General features: G+C 45.5%; 1 protein-coding gene across 10 annotated transcripts in view; it reads left to right on the top strand.

Annotated features, from left to right (window-relative positions):
• Window positions 1–11619, top strand: part of LOC116952896 (clathrin coat assembly protein AP180-like) — a 229334-nt gene extending 217715 nt beyond the window's left edge. For 8 of the 10 annotated variants that reach the window (XM_076074558.1, XM_076074566.1, XM_076074561.1 and 5 more), the window contains 4 exons: window positions 744–857; window positions 8092–8185; window positions 10101–10156; window positions 10299–11619. In XM_076074558.1, the coding sequence (XP_075930673.1) occupies window positions 744–857; window positions 8092–8184 (207 nt within the window). In that variant the 3' untranslated portion in view covers window position 8185; window positions 10101–10156; window positions 10299–11619. The remainder of the gene's footprint in view (window positions 1–743; window positions 858–8091; window positions 8186–10100; window positions 10157–10298) is intronic. The other 2 variants (XM_076074560.1, XM_076074563.1) reach the window with 1 other exon arrangement.
• Window positions 11620–13706: the final 2087 nt, after the last annotated feature.

Here is a 13706-nt window from a genome sequence, read left to right as displayed (position 1 = left end):
ATTGTACTGAGACACCGAAAGAGGAACACATGGATCGGAAAACAAACATATCAGAGACATCATTGATCTTCATCCACTTGACGATAAATCATGGCTGATGATGATGGTGATTTGGACCTACTGTCTTGCACAGATTCCTTTGCCCGCCGAGGCACTAGAAACCAGGCGCAATGTATGGCTGGCCTCAGGAGCACTAGCCCAAAACTGCATTTGTGTGAAATAAATTGGCTATAAACGACATTACATCACCTGCAATGAGATGTAACACATGATAACATCATCTTGTTTAGAAATAATGTATGATTTTAACATAAATGCAATTGAGGTATAGTGCCTGCCCACACCCAGGCCTGGCCCTTGGACCAAGCGGAGACGTGTGGACATTACCAGTGTATGATGTCATTAGCCATTGGCGAGTTACATGATGCATTGGTCAAAAAGATACATGTATTTGGTAAAATTTTACCCAACTTTTTAAATCAATCAGTCCCTTTTCGGGCAAGTACTTTTTAGAAACACAAATTTACTTTCACTCCTTATAAAGATTATCTTTATGTGCATTATAGCCCCCTGCCTCAGACGTGTAAAGACTTACAGATAATATTCTCTTTATCCTTAGGAAATTATTACAAACAAATATAGCTCTCTCATAGGAACATAAAAAATTACGATATAATCATTGATTAATATTGCTTTTATTTTTGTCATTTCAGAAATAACTTGTCTTGCTTTGTTTAATTCAGGCACCAGGAGCCATGGCTGGAGTACCCTTGATGGGACCACCACCAGCCATGTTTGGAGCCACCAGTGCTCAGACTGGCATGAGACCGCCCTTCGGGAGCATGGGTACCGCGCAGGTAATTACATTCAGCCGTATCCGCAGCCTGTTTTGACTGCTATTGCATACAAGTTAAGAGCCACACTGGCCCACAGTTTTTTTGTATGCATGCATGTTGAACTTCTTTCTCACCATATGTAGCCAACCGTGCCATTTGGAGGTGCGATTTTAGCACGGTTTTGTGGTAATTACTGTTCGCACACACGAGGGATGAAATGCTTTATATAAATATTGATTCTTAAACTTATGATTCATGCATGTGATTACACATAAGAATCTGTTTTTTTGTATTTAATTGGTTCTTGTGACCTCTGCAGCCACTAGAGGCCACTCAATTATTGGCGTTTAAAAAGTAATTGATATTTAACCAAATTATGATGCCAAAATGCGACAGTTTTCCAGATCACCAGGTGGAGCTGAATCGTTACATCCCTGTTAAGGCTGACAGAAAACAACAGCGGCATGCCTAACACCACTTCACCTACCCACATTACTCATTGCTGATGATAGCCACATTACCACACCAAGCACTCATTTTGGACTAATTTGACGTTTGGAAGACTCGCTCTAGTTTCACACACCAATGGTACCACCACTCCCCTATTAATCCCTAATGAGGAATCTAACCTTTTAGGGATCATCTATTGCATTTAATCTCCACAGTTTTTAGCCATTATACTTTCCCACCCTCTACCCATAAGCCTCACCCTTCTATCTGTACCTCAGAACAATTTAGAGCGAGGGATAGAGCCATCCTAGATAAAGTTAAACATTTTTTTTTTACACAGCCTCAAACAAGCAAGAAATTGGATGTCTATCCTTGGCCTTGTTCTTCGCTTTTTGAGTGTGGAAGTGTCACCTCAGAGGCCGCTGTCTGCTGAGACGAGTGTCTTTCAGGAGAGCTCGTTTTAGCTGGACAAGCATCAGTTGCACTTTTTCATATAAGAGGCTGTGAGAGAGTAGAGCTAAGATGGAAAAGACCAAATAGGCGACATGAGTTCTCAATGGTGGAGTCGTCCTCAGGCTGGGATTTGTCAAATGAAGATAAAACTGAGAAATTAATATTTCCTCAAGATCTCTTGCACTTGCTGGGATGCAGCATCAGGTGGAAGCTGAAGCTTGTGGAACTGGAACAATCTAGCCGACCCGATGTGGAGCCATTCTTCATCAGGGGTCTAACTGGCAAGGAATTACAACTCTTATTCTTTTTCTAGATGCTCTGAAGAAACAGATCCACTGGGAGTGAGCAAAGCAAGCAGAGGCTCCATGGGCCACGAACAGCCTCAAGGACGAGGCAGACACAAACATTTTTTCTTCAGTCCCATGTGTAGATGCGGCAATGGTAGTCAAAGTATTCCCAGGGTTACCCTGTGTACAGGAGGAAAGCTCCCAGTCCCTGCTGGACACTGGGCAAGGGCATTGGATAATGGATTTAAGAATGGTCATCGTGCTGCAGCTTCTGTCGTATGCATAACCCCGTGTGTAGCGTTTACAGCCAAGTCTGTCATTAAGTCATTGTAGACTCAAGCTCAATGAAGAGGAAGACCAGAAGTTATATCATGCCTACCTCGACATTCAGGACATGGCCATATTTTCTCTCGAAGCAGGAAAGATACCTGCTCAACAGCACCTCCAAGGGTGGTGACTTCTGCCATAGTGGGCCAATTGATGATCTGACAGTAGCGGCCAAAAGCTGACCACCAGCTCAAGGGCGGTCTTGTGCACTCTGCCGTTCGAAGATAAATCCTCTTCAACAAAGACCTATAGGAATGACTTCAAAAGGTGTATGATGCTTAGAACGTGCAGTCGCGCAATTTCTTTCGACCCCTGTGGGCCTCCTGGATGTCAATCCCAATGCTACAGCAGGAAGCCTGCCTCCTAAACCAGCCTACAAGTTATGCTTCTCAAGAAGAAGAAAAGCAAAGCAAAATCCCAAACGACAAACTGATACAGTGGCTTCAGTGGACAAGTATTAACAACACTGACGGTGCCAAGGGGAGTGTGCTGGTCATCCTCCCCATCTTCTGTATGCAGAGGGGTGTTTACACCGGTGCGGGTGTGCACTATAATGGACGTGCAGGTCTGAATAATTGTGGAGCAGGGTTATAATCTGGACTTCCAGGAACTCTCACGTTTCGGTGGATTTAAGCCTTATGATCTGGCAGGGGTAGTGCATTTGAAGTCGAGGGTGCCTTGATCCAGGGGTGTGGGCTTTACACCCTAAGGTGTTCGAGCAGGTCAAATGCCAGTCCGGTTCATTCATCATGGACCTCTGCGCCCTAGACCAATCACCAGTTACAACGGCTCTGCATGCAGTTTCGCTGCCTAGGGACTGCTGTGACGGATGCGTTCACGATCTCCCCCTGGATTGGGGCAGTTCCATATGCTTTTGCTCATTTGTCTATCCTGCTAAGTGTGCTGGCCAAGATACGGAGGGAAGGGGAATTGGATGCTACTGATTATCCCACATTTGGGCAAGATAACAATGCTGGTTCTCGGAGCTTCTGGAACGGAGAACAGGCCTATGTTGGATACTCCCAGCTGGGGAGGATCTAATGTGCTAAGGCGAGATGCACTGTGGATGACCACTGGAAGGTTGAGGTTCAAAAAAGGTGCAGATCCTCCTACTATTTAAACCAAAACAAGCCTCCATGGGTAAGGTTTTTCACCAGACACTGGAGGGCATTTTCCTGCTGGTGTGTCCAAGGAGGGTCGTCACCTGTAATTCCAAACACCGGCTATCGCTAATCATAATTCCGGTGGAATTTTGAGAGCGGCATGTCAACAGTGTTCATAAAGAACCCATCTTTTTTGGCTGTTTATGCTTTTAACATATGTAGTGGAGTCCCGGTGGGTTCTTGGCAGTGCTGTTTTGGCTCATGAGAGCTATGGTTCTGGAGAGACCTATAGGCGGACAACATCTGTGGTTCCTTGGGATCCTTAGAATAGTGTTGGATGCTCCCATATGTCCTCTTTTCGTACATAATGGCTATGGTTTTAGAGAGGTTCCTAACCTTTAGAACGGTATTTTTGTTAGCCGTCACGTCGGCCAGAAAGGGGTGCGAAACCACATGCCTTCATGGAATTTCAATGGGATAAGGTTGCGCTGAGGAATTTTCCTCCATTTTGCCCAAGGTGGTGTCAACCTTCCACTTGCAGAAGGAGCTGAGTACCGACATTGCTGTCCTCCGCTGTTCACCTCAGAGGATTCTCCACACTTTTTGTATGTGGCGAGAGATTTGAAATTCTACCTCCATAGGACAGTAGACTGCCGAAAAATCATAGCAGCTGTTCGTCCTGTATGGGGAAACTCTGCCAGGCACTGCTGCACACTGGTCTAGAAGGAGAACTCTCTGGGGTTGAGGGCATATTTCACCAGAGTGGTGGTGACGTCATGGGCCAGGACATCTGTAAGGAGCCAACCTGGAGGTCGCTGCCATCTAAGAAGTGGCCTGTACCTCGGTACCACCTCTTGTATGGCTGCTGAATGTTAAGAAGAACATTGGACCGTTGACCGGCAGTATAGGACAAATAGAAGATGAGATTTTATACCTTGGTAAGGACAAAACTAGTCCATAGTGCCAGCCACTGTTCTCCACCAGCCGTCTCCACGATTTGCCTACTCCTTGCGATGATTGGGGGAGTCTGCCAGTGTACGTATATCAGTGAAGAGGTAAGTGACACATGTTTAATTCCGTTCGTGTCCTTATCTTCCTTTTCGTTGTTCTTACATGTTTAAGTTAGGAGCCTCCACTACTTGCATCCAGTTAATTTTGAGACTTCTCCCTTCCCTCCCTCCACATTGCCTTAGTTGTGTGTTGAAAGAATGTTGTGTTCTGTGTATCCCCCTACCGTGAGTGTGCTTTGCTATTGGTAGTGAGGCTTATGGGTAGGGGGCGGGGAAGGCTTAAAAGCCTTATATGCTACTCGTTCTGCGGTCTGGGGAAATTTTTGAATGTTACACTAAAATAACAATTTACCCAATATCAAAAAAGACAAAGTTGCATAATGAGCCACGTTTGGGCCCCCATTGGATGCCGACCGCATTACAACCTCGCCATCACAAACCACCTGCCTAACCGCTAACCATCACCACTGACCCTTCAGCTAAGAGGCTACAGGCTGAATGGGTGGCATTGATGCAGTGATTAATTCCACCAGTGATTTTTATGAATTGGCAAAATTCAATATCATGACTTGATTCAATATTCTAATTTTGTGATCTCATTTTTTATTGTTTCTGGCTCGTTTTGTCTTGTATAGTTTTGTCACCGTTTTATATTACCAACACCATGTGGCGTAAACATAGAAGACTAATCCGACCAATGAGACCATGTTTATTACTTTTACAATTCATTGTAAATGCCAAGGGCTCCAACAGCCGTACAAAAGCAACATTGAAGATCCTCCAAGTGGTGGTGGAACATTCCAAGCTGTCCCGAGAGGCGGCCTTGTTAAGGAGTGTTGAGATGTCATTTGCCGCCCTGCCACAGGGGGGTTACCCAGTAGAGCTGATTCTCAAGACGCCCTCCTATCCCATAAGAGGGGTAGAGCATACACGCGCTCCCTCTCATCTCTATACCCAATCATATAGTCAGGGTGGAGTGATTTCGAAGCTACAACAGTATCGTGACATAATGGCATACAGTAAGTCACACCCACTGCCACAACTGATCAGTCCGGCTCAAGATGTCCTGCACACACACAAAGACGAATGATCCCCCATATAGCCTTAGCAGACTGTTGGGGCAGGTGCGGTTAGCGAGCACCTTATGAATGCTGGAATGGCATGAGGGGATAGGTGGCCAGCACCTCGCCCAGCCGTCTTTGTCTCCCCAGAGGCGATGTTTACACACTGCACCAGGCACTCATTTGAGGCCCAGTCGACCTCGGAGGCCAAGGACCGATTAAAATAATCGTCACCAGTGTTGAATCAAACTCGGGCCACTGGGTTCGTAGTGCAGTACTCTAACCACCACTACCGCTCCCCAGTTGTGTGCGTGTACAACCCGCCATGGTTGCTGGGAATCGCTTTCATCCATCTCCATGGGTGGCCTTGAAACAGTTGTGGGAATTACACATTTGTGGCTGCCAAGTATTCAAACCTAACATTTTAGGTCATTTTATTATTGATTTGACATGGTACTGAGCTCCCTGAGCAACTTAGCCATCTAAGTGGCACTTACCAGTAACGTCTGGCGAATAAGCAGTATTTGACGAGCACTCATGACTACTTATGAGCCCCTGGAGGACACCAGTCCATTGTTGGCATGTTCAAAGAAATGCTGCTGGTTAACATAAGTCTGGAAGGCAGTAGGCTCAAACTCTCCAACATTTTACTTGGAGATATAACAGGTGATCTATTTTAATGGTTTACATTTTAGTTTTGAGGGTTTTTTACAATAATTTGGAAATATGAGCCTTGACACCAGTGTAACAATGATGGTGCTACTTGATATTTAACTTCCTGGGTGCAGCATCAAGTGTACTTTATACAAATTGCTGAAATGCCAGAGCAGGATTTAACATGACAACCTTGTATAAACTGGCTCAATGGCAGGTTCAGCTACCTGTAGGTAACCAGCCACATTTAAATAGATATATATCCGGAATTTATCAAAACTACTTAGCATAAATCCTTCATTCAGCAACACTAAACTAAACTATTTTTTATGTTACTAGGTAAGGCCCGCTGAGCAATATAGCTTTTTTTCAGAAGTGGCCTGACCACAAATGATAGCTCAACGAGGTGGCTTATCACGTGTAAATTTATAGCAGCAGACAAATACTCTAAATGCATGTTTCTAAATGTGGAGGAAAAAACTACAAGACCTGGATAAAAATCCATGTGACCAACTCCAAATATACAGCAGACCTCAGGGTAGGGATCGAACCCACGCTCTCCTGTATACCAGGCAAGGGAGTTGACAGCTTGCAACCGCGGCGCACCCATTTAATACAGTTCTGTGAAGGAGTTTAAAACCGGTTCGGTTGCAAATGCTTGGACTGTGGGTTGGCCAACAGTCCTAAAATATGCATTTGCCTCTTAAGTAGCCAAATTTTAGTTCCAGACAAAATCACCCCCAGTTGTTAATTTGTTTTGGAAGAAAAGGGGATGACCTCGCATTTTTATTTTGCTCAACCATCCCAAGCCCAAGCACCTTGCTCACTCGTGGCTTGGTTGGCCCTGTTCCAGCCAGACTGCCCACTCGGTCTAGCACATCTCTTGCACTCCCCCCAACCCCAGAGCAGGCACCAGGAACAGGGAGCCCGACGTGCCCCACCACTCATGTCATCCGTCTCCCTGTTCTGGATTGGTTGGTAACCCCAACCGGCCTGTCTTGCTCTCCAGTTAAGTCTACTCTCAGAGCAGTGTTCTGCTTCGCCCCTTGAGGACTTGACATGCCCCATGGCCTATTCTCGAAAACCAGCACCAGTTTACGTTGAACCCTCACGTGCACTCTCCCCGCTCTCTTTAGCCTAACCCAATATTCTTCCCTAGGCCTAGCCCATCTGGTACACTTCTGGCTTGGACTAACCCTTTCTCTCCTCTCTCCACACTACCGTTTATAACCCCATGCACTTATGCCATTCTCCGACTACTTGCAATGTTAGCTTAGCTTTAGAGATGCGCATTACTATTTGTTTTGTATAATATAGTTTTCCATTCAACTAAGACCCATATCTAACAGAGATCCTCGCCTTTAAACATCTGGCAGTTCAGTATTGGTTCAAGCAAGCCTGACCTGACGATGAGACAATGAATGTTAAAACCAGTCCAGAGTTGCTTTTGTTGATATGCACCCGCAGAAGGTCGTGTGGCGAATGGCATGTGTGAAAAGTACTTTTATTTTCTATGTGGAGGAACAAACACGTGTAGGAGGCATTGTCTGATAAGTCTGATATTATAACGATCAGTGTGGTTCATTGGGAACCTACTTCTTGCACAAACCTTGGCTCTGTTGTAACTAACAAAACACGCAGACAATCTTCATGTTAAACATTTTCACTCCTTTTTCTTTATAGCTACACTTGTCTCCAAATTTACATTCTTGGCGCTTGGTGTAGCTTTTCTGCAATGCATGTATTCACAATAACAAAAAACAATGAACCCACTTACGAATGAATGACAACTGCACCCTTTATACTAACGCACCTGTTTTGTGTGTGTGTTTCTCGCGCTCGCGTGTGTGTGTGTGCACGCTGTGGCTACCTGCTGTCTGTGCCCTGTGCTTCTCCTGTGGCCTCCCAAGCTTTCGCCCAGTCCTACGCCAGTTTCTCAGAGCCCACAAAAGGGCCCAGCAAAGGATCCTCTGGCTGACCTTAACCTCAAGGACTTCATTTAACGTAGGTTGGCTCAGACTGTGGCCAGCTCACGCAAAGCTTCTTCACCTGCTCCATAAAGAACTTGAGTGATAGCAGCGCATACAATTGGGATCCTCTTATCCATGATTCGGTTATCTGTGAATCCATTTGTTTGTGAGGAGCTCAAAGAATTGATATTTTTTTTATCCATGAACCCCAAGCACTCGTAGATAAATTCAATGTGTGCCTCCTAGATCTATATAGCTTGGGATTATTTTATGATCCAAGGGGAAAATCATCCTATTTGCATATTATAATATCTGCAATGACAGCTCCCACAGTGTAAGCGAAATTCTATTTGATGTTTAGATAAGTTATTTGGTGTGTTTCTGAAACATTTCACAATTATCGGAATATAAATGCTTCCTTTACCATTGCTTACCCCAAAACTGCACCACGCTGGTATAGTACAAACTGCCAATGTGAATGTTTTTCTATCACAGTGTGCGTGCCAGTCCGAGCAAGAGATTGTCATTTGAAGAATAGGATCTCCATTTATGGAGCACTTAAATATGGATTTTATTAAACCGTACACGAAAACAGCACATGGGTGCGTCTCACTGAACGAGCAAGATGCGTTCCACGAAAATCGCTCTGTGGAGTGAAAGCTCGTTTTAGCGGTCGTCGTTTTCCCATCGACGTTTCGGGGCCCCAAAACCTTTTCCACTCTTTAACAACTTTTTTTAACGTGAGAAATACAAATGATAATTTTAAAATAAAGTAATATAAAACATCAAGGTGTAACACTTAACATACGAAGGATACACAGTGATTGCAGGTTCCTGGCATCTATGTTATTTGAAGGGTGTGACTCGGGGCCTGAGTACCAAATGTCATGCCTAATTCTATACATTGCATATGCCAACATTTGTTCCAATTCTGGGTCACAATATGATTGAAAGGGGATTTTCCCCATGTTTTCATGGAAATGTACACATGTGGGGACAACCTCAAGGTGTACCAGTACCTTCACACACCAGTGCTCTCACAGATTCAACCACACAGACACGTAAGCACAAATACACATGCAGAAATGCACACGATCACAAATAACATTCGCCACTACGTGGTGATTACATCGCCATGGCGCTTGTGCCAGGATAGGTGCACCATGAGATCACAGTGTGGAAGGCTCGCTTCTGATGGAGATCATGGGATAGACTCAGATGATATGAATTGACATCTGTACTCCCCACTGCCAACTTGCTGCGTTTTAGCTTTCTGATGATCTTGTTGTTGTGGCCATTGCTCGTCTGACCTCTGCTGTTTAGAAAGTGTTTCCAACTGCCCAGTAGCGTCCTTAATGAGCCCCCCTTCATCGAGGCCGGTCTTGACATTGCTGATCTCGGTCATCGACACGGAAAACCGCACAAAACACACTTAGCGATGCCGTCACGGCAGCCATATTGCATCGGTATTTTCCTGGTTGCTGATTAGCTGCCGTAAATGGGGTCAACTTAATTCATAGCAATCGCTGACACGCATCCATCTGTGGAATCTCGCTAAGATATGCTCAACCCAATTGTGGAGCCAATGCAAATTTCTGCCTGATAGGTTTTTATGCATTTTTCCTGTATGGATCATCTCTGCAGCAGAGTTATACATTTTGATGAAATTGTCTTAACTTTGCTGTAGCAGATTGACTGTCCTTGCCTGAATTGGCTTTTTTGCGAGCGTCTCTTTATTATTGGAGACAAGAAGATAAGGACAGAAATACCCTCATAGTGGTTACAATCAGACCTTGCGTTAATGCTACGCAAATCTCCAATCCTGTCTCTAAGTCGGAGAACCGATAACAATTCTTCCTCTGAATTACGGTCATAGGGGTGTTATGTTTTGATGGTGTCAAAGGATGTTATGTAATAATGGGCCACTGAGGGACTTCCTGTCTCCTCAGAAACCCGTGACCATCATTCCTCCTTGCAGTGCCAAATGGCTCTGCTGACTTCCGAGGTAAGTCTGCAGTAAGCTCCGTCATTCCCGTGGCATTCTTGTTGAGAATGGACCTTCTGCGTTTATCTTTGCTGGAACACCCACATAATTGTCTGTCTGGTATATCTGTGCAAATTATTTTATCTGTGATTGTGTCTTCCAGATGCAGTTTCTGTGAAATGAAGATGACAGAAAAAATACCAGATGGCTCTTGTTTTACAAATATAAAAACTGAAATTTAAATATCAGCATGTTTGCTGAATCCGATACCTATTCCATGTTTTCTGTGGCAGAGATGATCATTTTAAACATCCACTTACCATTTGACGTGTTCAAAGATCAGAAATAGCAAGTAAACATTCTGATATGCATTTCTGATGTAAATAAACTAGCATATTTAAATCGTTTATTGAAATATGTAGATGTTTGAACAATTTATCCCATTCATGTCACTCCACTGATCAGTATTGTACAATAATATAGCCCATAATTGAGTATTTAATATATATTCAAAAATACACGTATATATATTGCTGCATCCTTTGGAATAGTGTCATACCTCAGTCATTGCATTTTATGAAGCAGCTGTCAAAGAGCCAGGCTTTACAGGTAGTTGACATAGTTAAATGTGTCGTCACTGCCACGGAGTGGGTGTGTGGCATTGGTACAACGCAGTTATGCCAGAAATTTGAATTCGAGGACCTGTTGAATTCCCCATTTTGAAAATATTTACACTGGGATTATAGTACCTATTGTTTGTTTAATTTCCCTGGACAGTGTGGAACTGTATCCCTTTACTGAGTTGCCTCTCGATAGTATGAATAATTTTCAGAGGCCAACCAATGACTACTTCCAAGTTTCTTAACATTTTGATATCTGTGATTTAAAAAGATGGGTGCAGACAATTAATCATACATGTAGATTTGTAAATGTGAATTCTACTCTCCATTGTGCTGTACAAGTGTTTTGCGGTAGACTGGTGTGCACATGTGTGTTTAAAGGTTATCTAAATGAAGCAACGATATTTGGTCTGCTAATTTATTGGCATTGTTGCCGCCACGTGCAATGCTGCAAACGTGACTGTGTGACGTTGGTGCGCTTGTTGGATGCTTTATTTGATCGCTTCTCACATATTGCCCCACAGCCCGTGTGAATTGCAGCTTATGTTGTTTCCCCCCCCCAAACCCCATAGACAGCTTTGACCAATGTTAAAGTTTTTCCTTAAATGACCAACGGCAGGTTTGCTTTGGTCTCACAGTTGCATGTTCTCCCAAGCACGGCCCTGTAGGTGTTTATGCATTGACGCTGTTATTAAAAATACTATATAGGAGAGTGATATACATGTATGTATAATTCCAGGCAACAATTCTCCGTATGCAACAAATTCAATAGCTCATTGCTGATACACAGCACACTTGTTGGCTGTTGTTCAGTCTGTTAAGTGTCATAACGTTGTTCCCAGTAAACTGTTGGCATATCTAAAATCGTTGTGGGTTTTTTGTATTCGTTTTTTTTCCTGCAGACGATCATTTTCCTGGCCCGTGTGTTTTACACGTGTAGTGGGCTCAGACGGGGAGACTCAGACGTACTGCTTGGAGGCAACACATTTATTAATACCAACACCTAACACAAAGGGGTAACTGCTCCTTTACCAGATAATAACCTATGTTGGTGGTCCACCAGGCTAACTACACTAACTAAATTCTAGATTACTAACTAGAATCTAGATTGCACTAACTACACTGGGAGTAGCTACGACGGACGGGACCCCAGCTTGGGTCCAGTCCCATGTTGGTCTTGTCTTCGGACGTAGACGTAGATTCTTGAGAATCACAACAGCAGCCGGTCCCACTGGGAGACTGCCGGCTTTTATCCCCTTTGGCGGGGCTCGCTTCGCCCCTAGCCAAGACCCCCTTCTGGAACTCTCGAGGAGCTCCCCATGACACGTGGTCCCCCCAGCCCCCTTCTGGGGGTCCCCGGGTAGATGCCTCCGGGCACGTGTCCTCCGGGATCAGAGTGCCATGGCCCCGTAGAACTCCGTTCCCCGAAGCCGGCACCCCTGCACCCTATACTGTAGGGCTGGCACTGCACCCAGCGCAGGATGCCACTGGCTGCTGGCAGTCCGTGCTCCTCGAGCTCCGCTAGAGTCGGCACTGCGTCCGCCTTCGGAGGAATTCAAAAACTACGTATTTACTTGACTTAATTTATTTTAAAAGCATTCTGGTTTTGACTTTGAATGGATAACTTGCTACGTGGCGGGGGGGGGGGTCCCATGTACGTTGGGGTTAGGGACCAGAAACATAAGGAAACTGTATAACAGGGAATTTCCCCCCAAAGGAATAATGGTAAATGGGGGTGGATCGGGACTGGAAGACTGTAAACATTGCCTAAAGCGGGGCAATTTCTCCCATTATCTCATCAGGTATGGATAGGGAGGGACCGTAACTTAGGGAAATGTTGTTTCACAGCAAGCAACCAAAATACGCACTATTCATGTACAATACCTGTTTAGTGGTTGACTTCACGCGGACAACTTTATTGTTTTCTCCTACACCACTTTTATTACAACTCTTCACATTACGTCTGTGACTTTGTCATTCCGCTTAGCCGCAACTCGCTCGACGTGCTCCGCCCGTCTCACTCACTCCGCTTCCTCCCCTATCCCTCTGTCCCTCTGCATCGTCCCTGTCTCTCTTCGTCGCTCGCTGTCTCTGTCTCCCTCCGTCGCTCGCTGTCTCTGTCTCCCTCCGTCGCTCGCTGTCTCTGTCTCCCTCCGTCGCTCGCTGTCTTTGTCTCCCTCCGTCGCTCGCTGTCTCTGTCTCCCTCCGTCGCTCGCTGTCTCTGTCTCCCTCCGTCGCTCGCTGTCTCTGTCTCCCTCCGTCGCTCGCTGTCTCTGTCTCCCTCCGTCGCTCGCTGTCTCTGTCTCTCTTCGTCGCTCGCTGTCTCTGTCTCCCTTCGTCGCTCGCTGTCTCTGTCTCCCTCCGTTGCTCGCTCTCTGTATCTCGCTCTAGCTCTGCCTCACTCTGTCTCCGTCTCACACTGTATCTTTGCCTCTCTCTCGCTGTCTCTGTATCTCGCTCTGTCTCTGCTTGTCTCTATCGCTCTCAGTCTCTGCTTGTCTCTGCTTCACTGCTAGCCTGTTCTGTCTCCTATGTCTTCTCTTCGTTTCTCTCCGACCTGCTTCGTTCCAGTCCCAGCGACAACTCCCCTCATTCTCCCCGTCTCCCGAATATATCCCCGTTCTCATTAACCATTTAATTAGGCCGCGTGCCCCCGACGCCCTGCGTGCCCCCGACGCCCCGCGTCCCCCGCACCTGTTACTCGCCCCCCTTTCACCAGACATTCCGGCGCCACTCCGCCCCGACAACAACCCCGGCCAATCACAGCCATACATCGCTTACCAACTTAATTGGCCCGTCATTACTTCACAGTTCCCCGCTGCCACACCTGTGCCGGCCCGACGTGATCCCACTGTCCATAACTCGCGCGTATTTACCATCCACCCTGTATGCGCATGTTAATCCACTACACCTGTATTATACTGTACAATAACTCAGATTTGGTTACTCTT

The sequence above is a fragment of the Petromyzon marinus genome, chromosome 49 (assembly GCF_048934315.1).
Source record: "Petromyzon marinus isolate PM22_M1 ecotype Great Lakes invasive population chromosome 49, UKy_Petmar_22M1.pri1.0, whole genome shotgun sequence".
Classification (NCBI taxonomy): domain Eukaryota; kingdom Metazoa; phylum Chordata; class Hyperoartia; order Petromyzontiformes; family Petromyzontidae; genus Petromyzon; species Petromyzon marinus.
The sequence above is the reverse complement of the archived record's forward strand: the minus strand, read 5'-3'. Positions and strand labels throughout refer to the sequence as shown.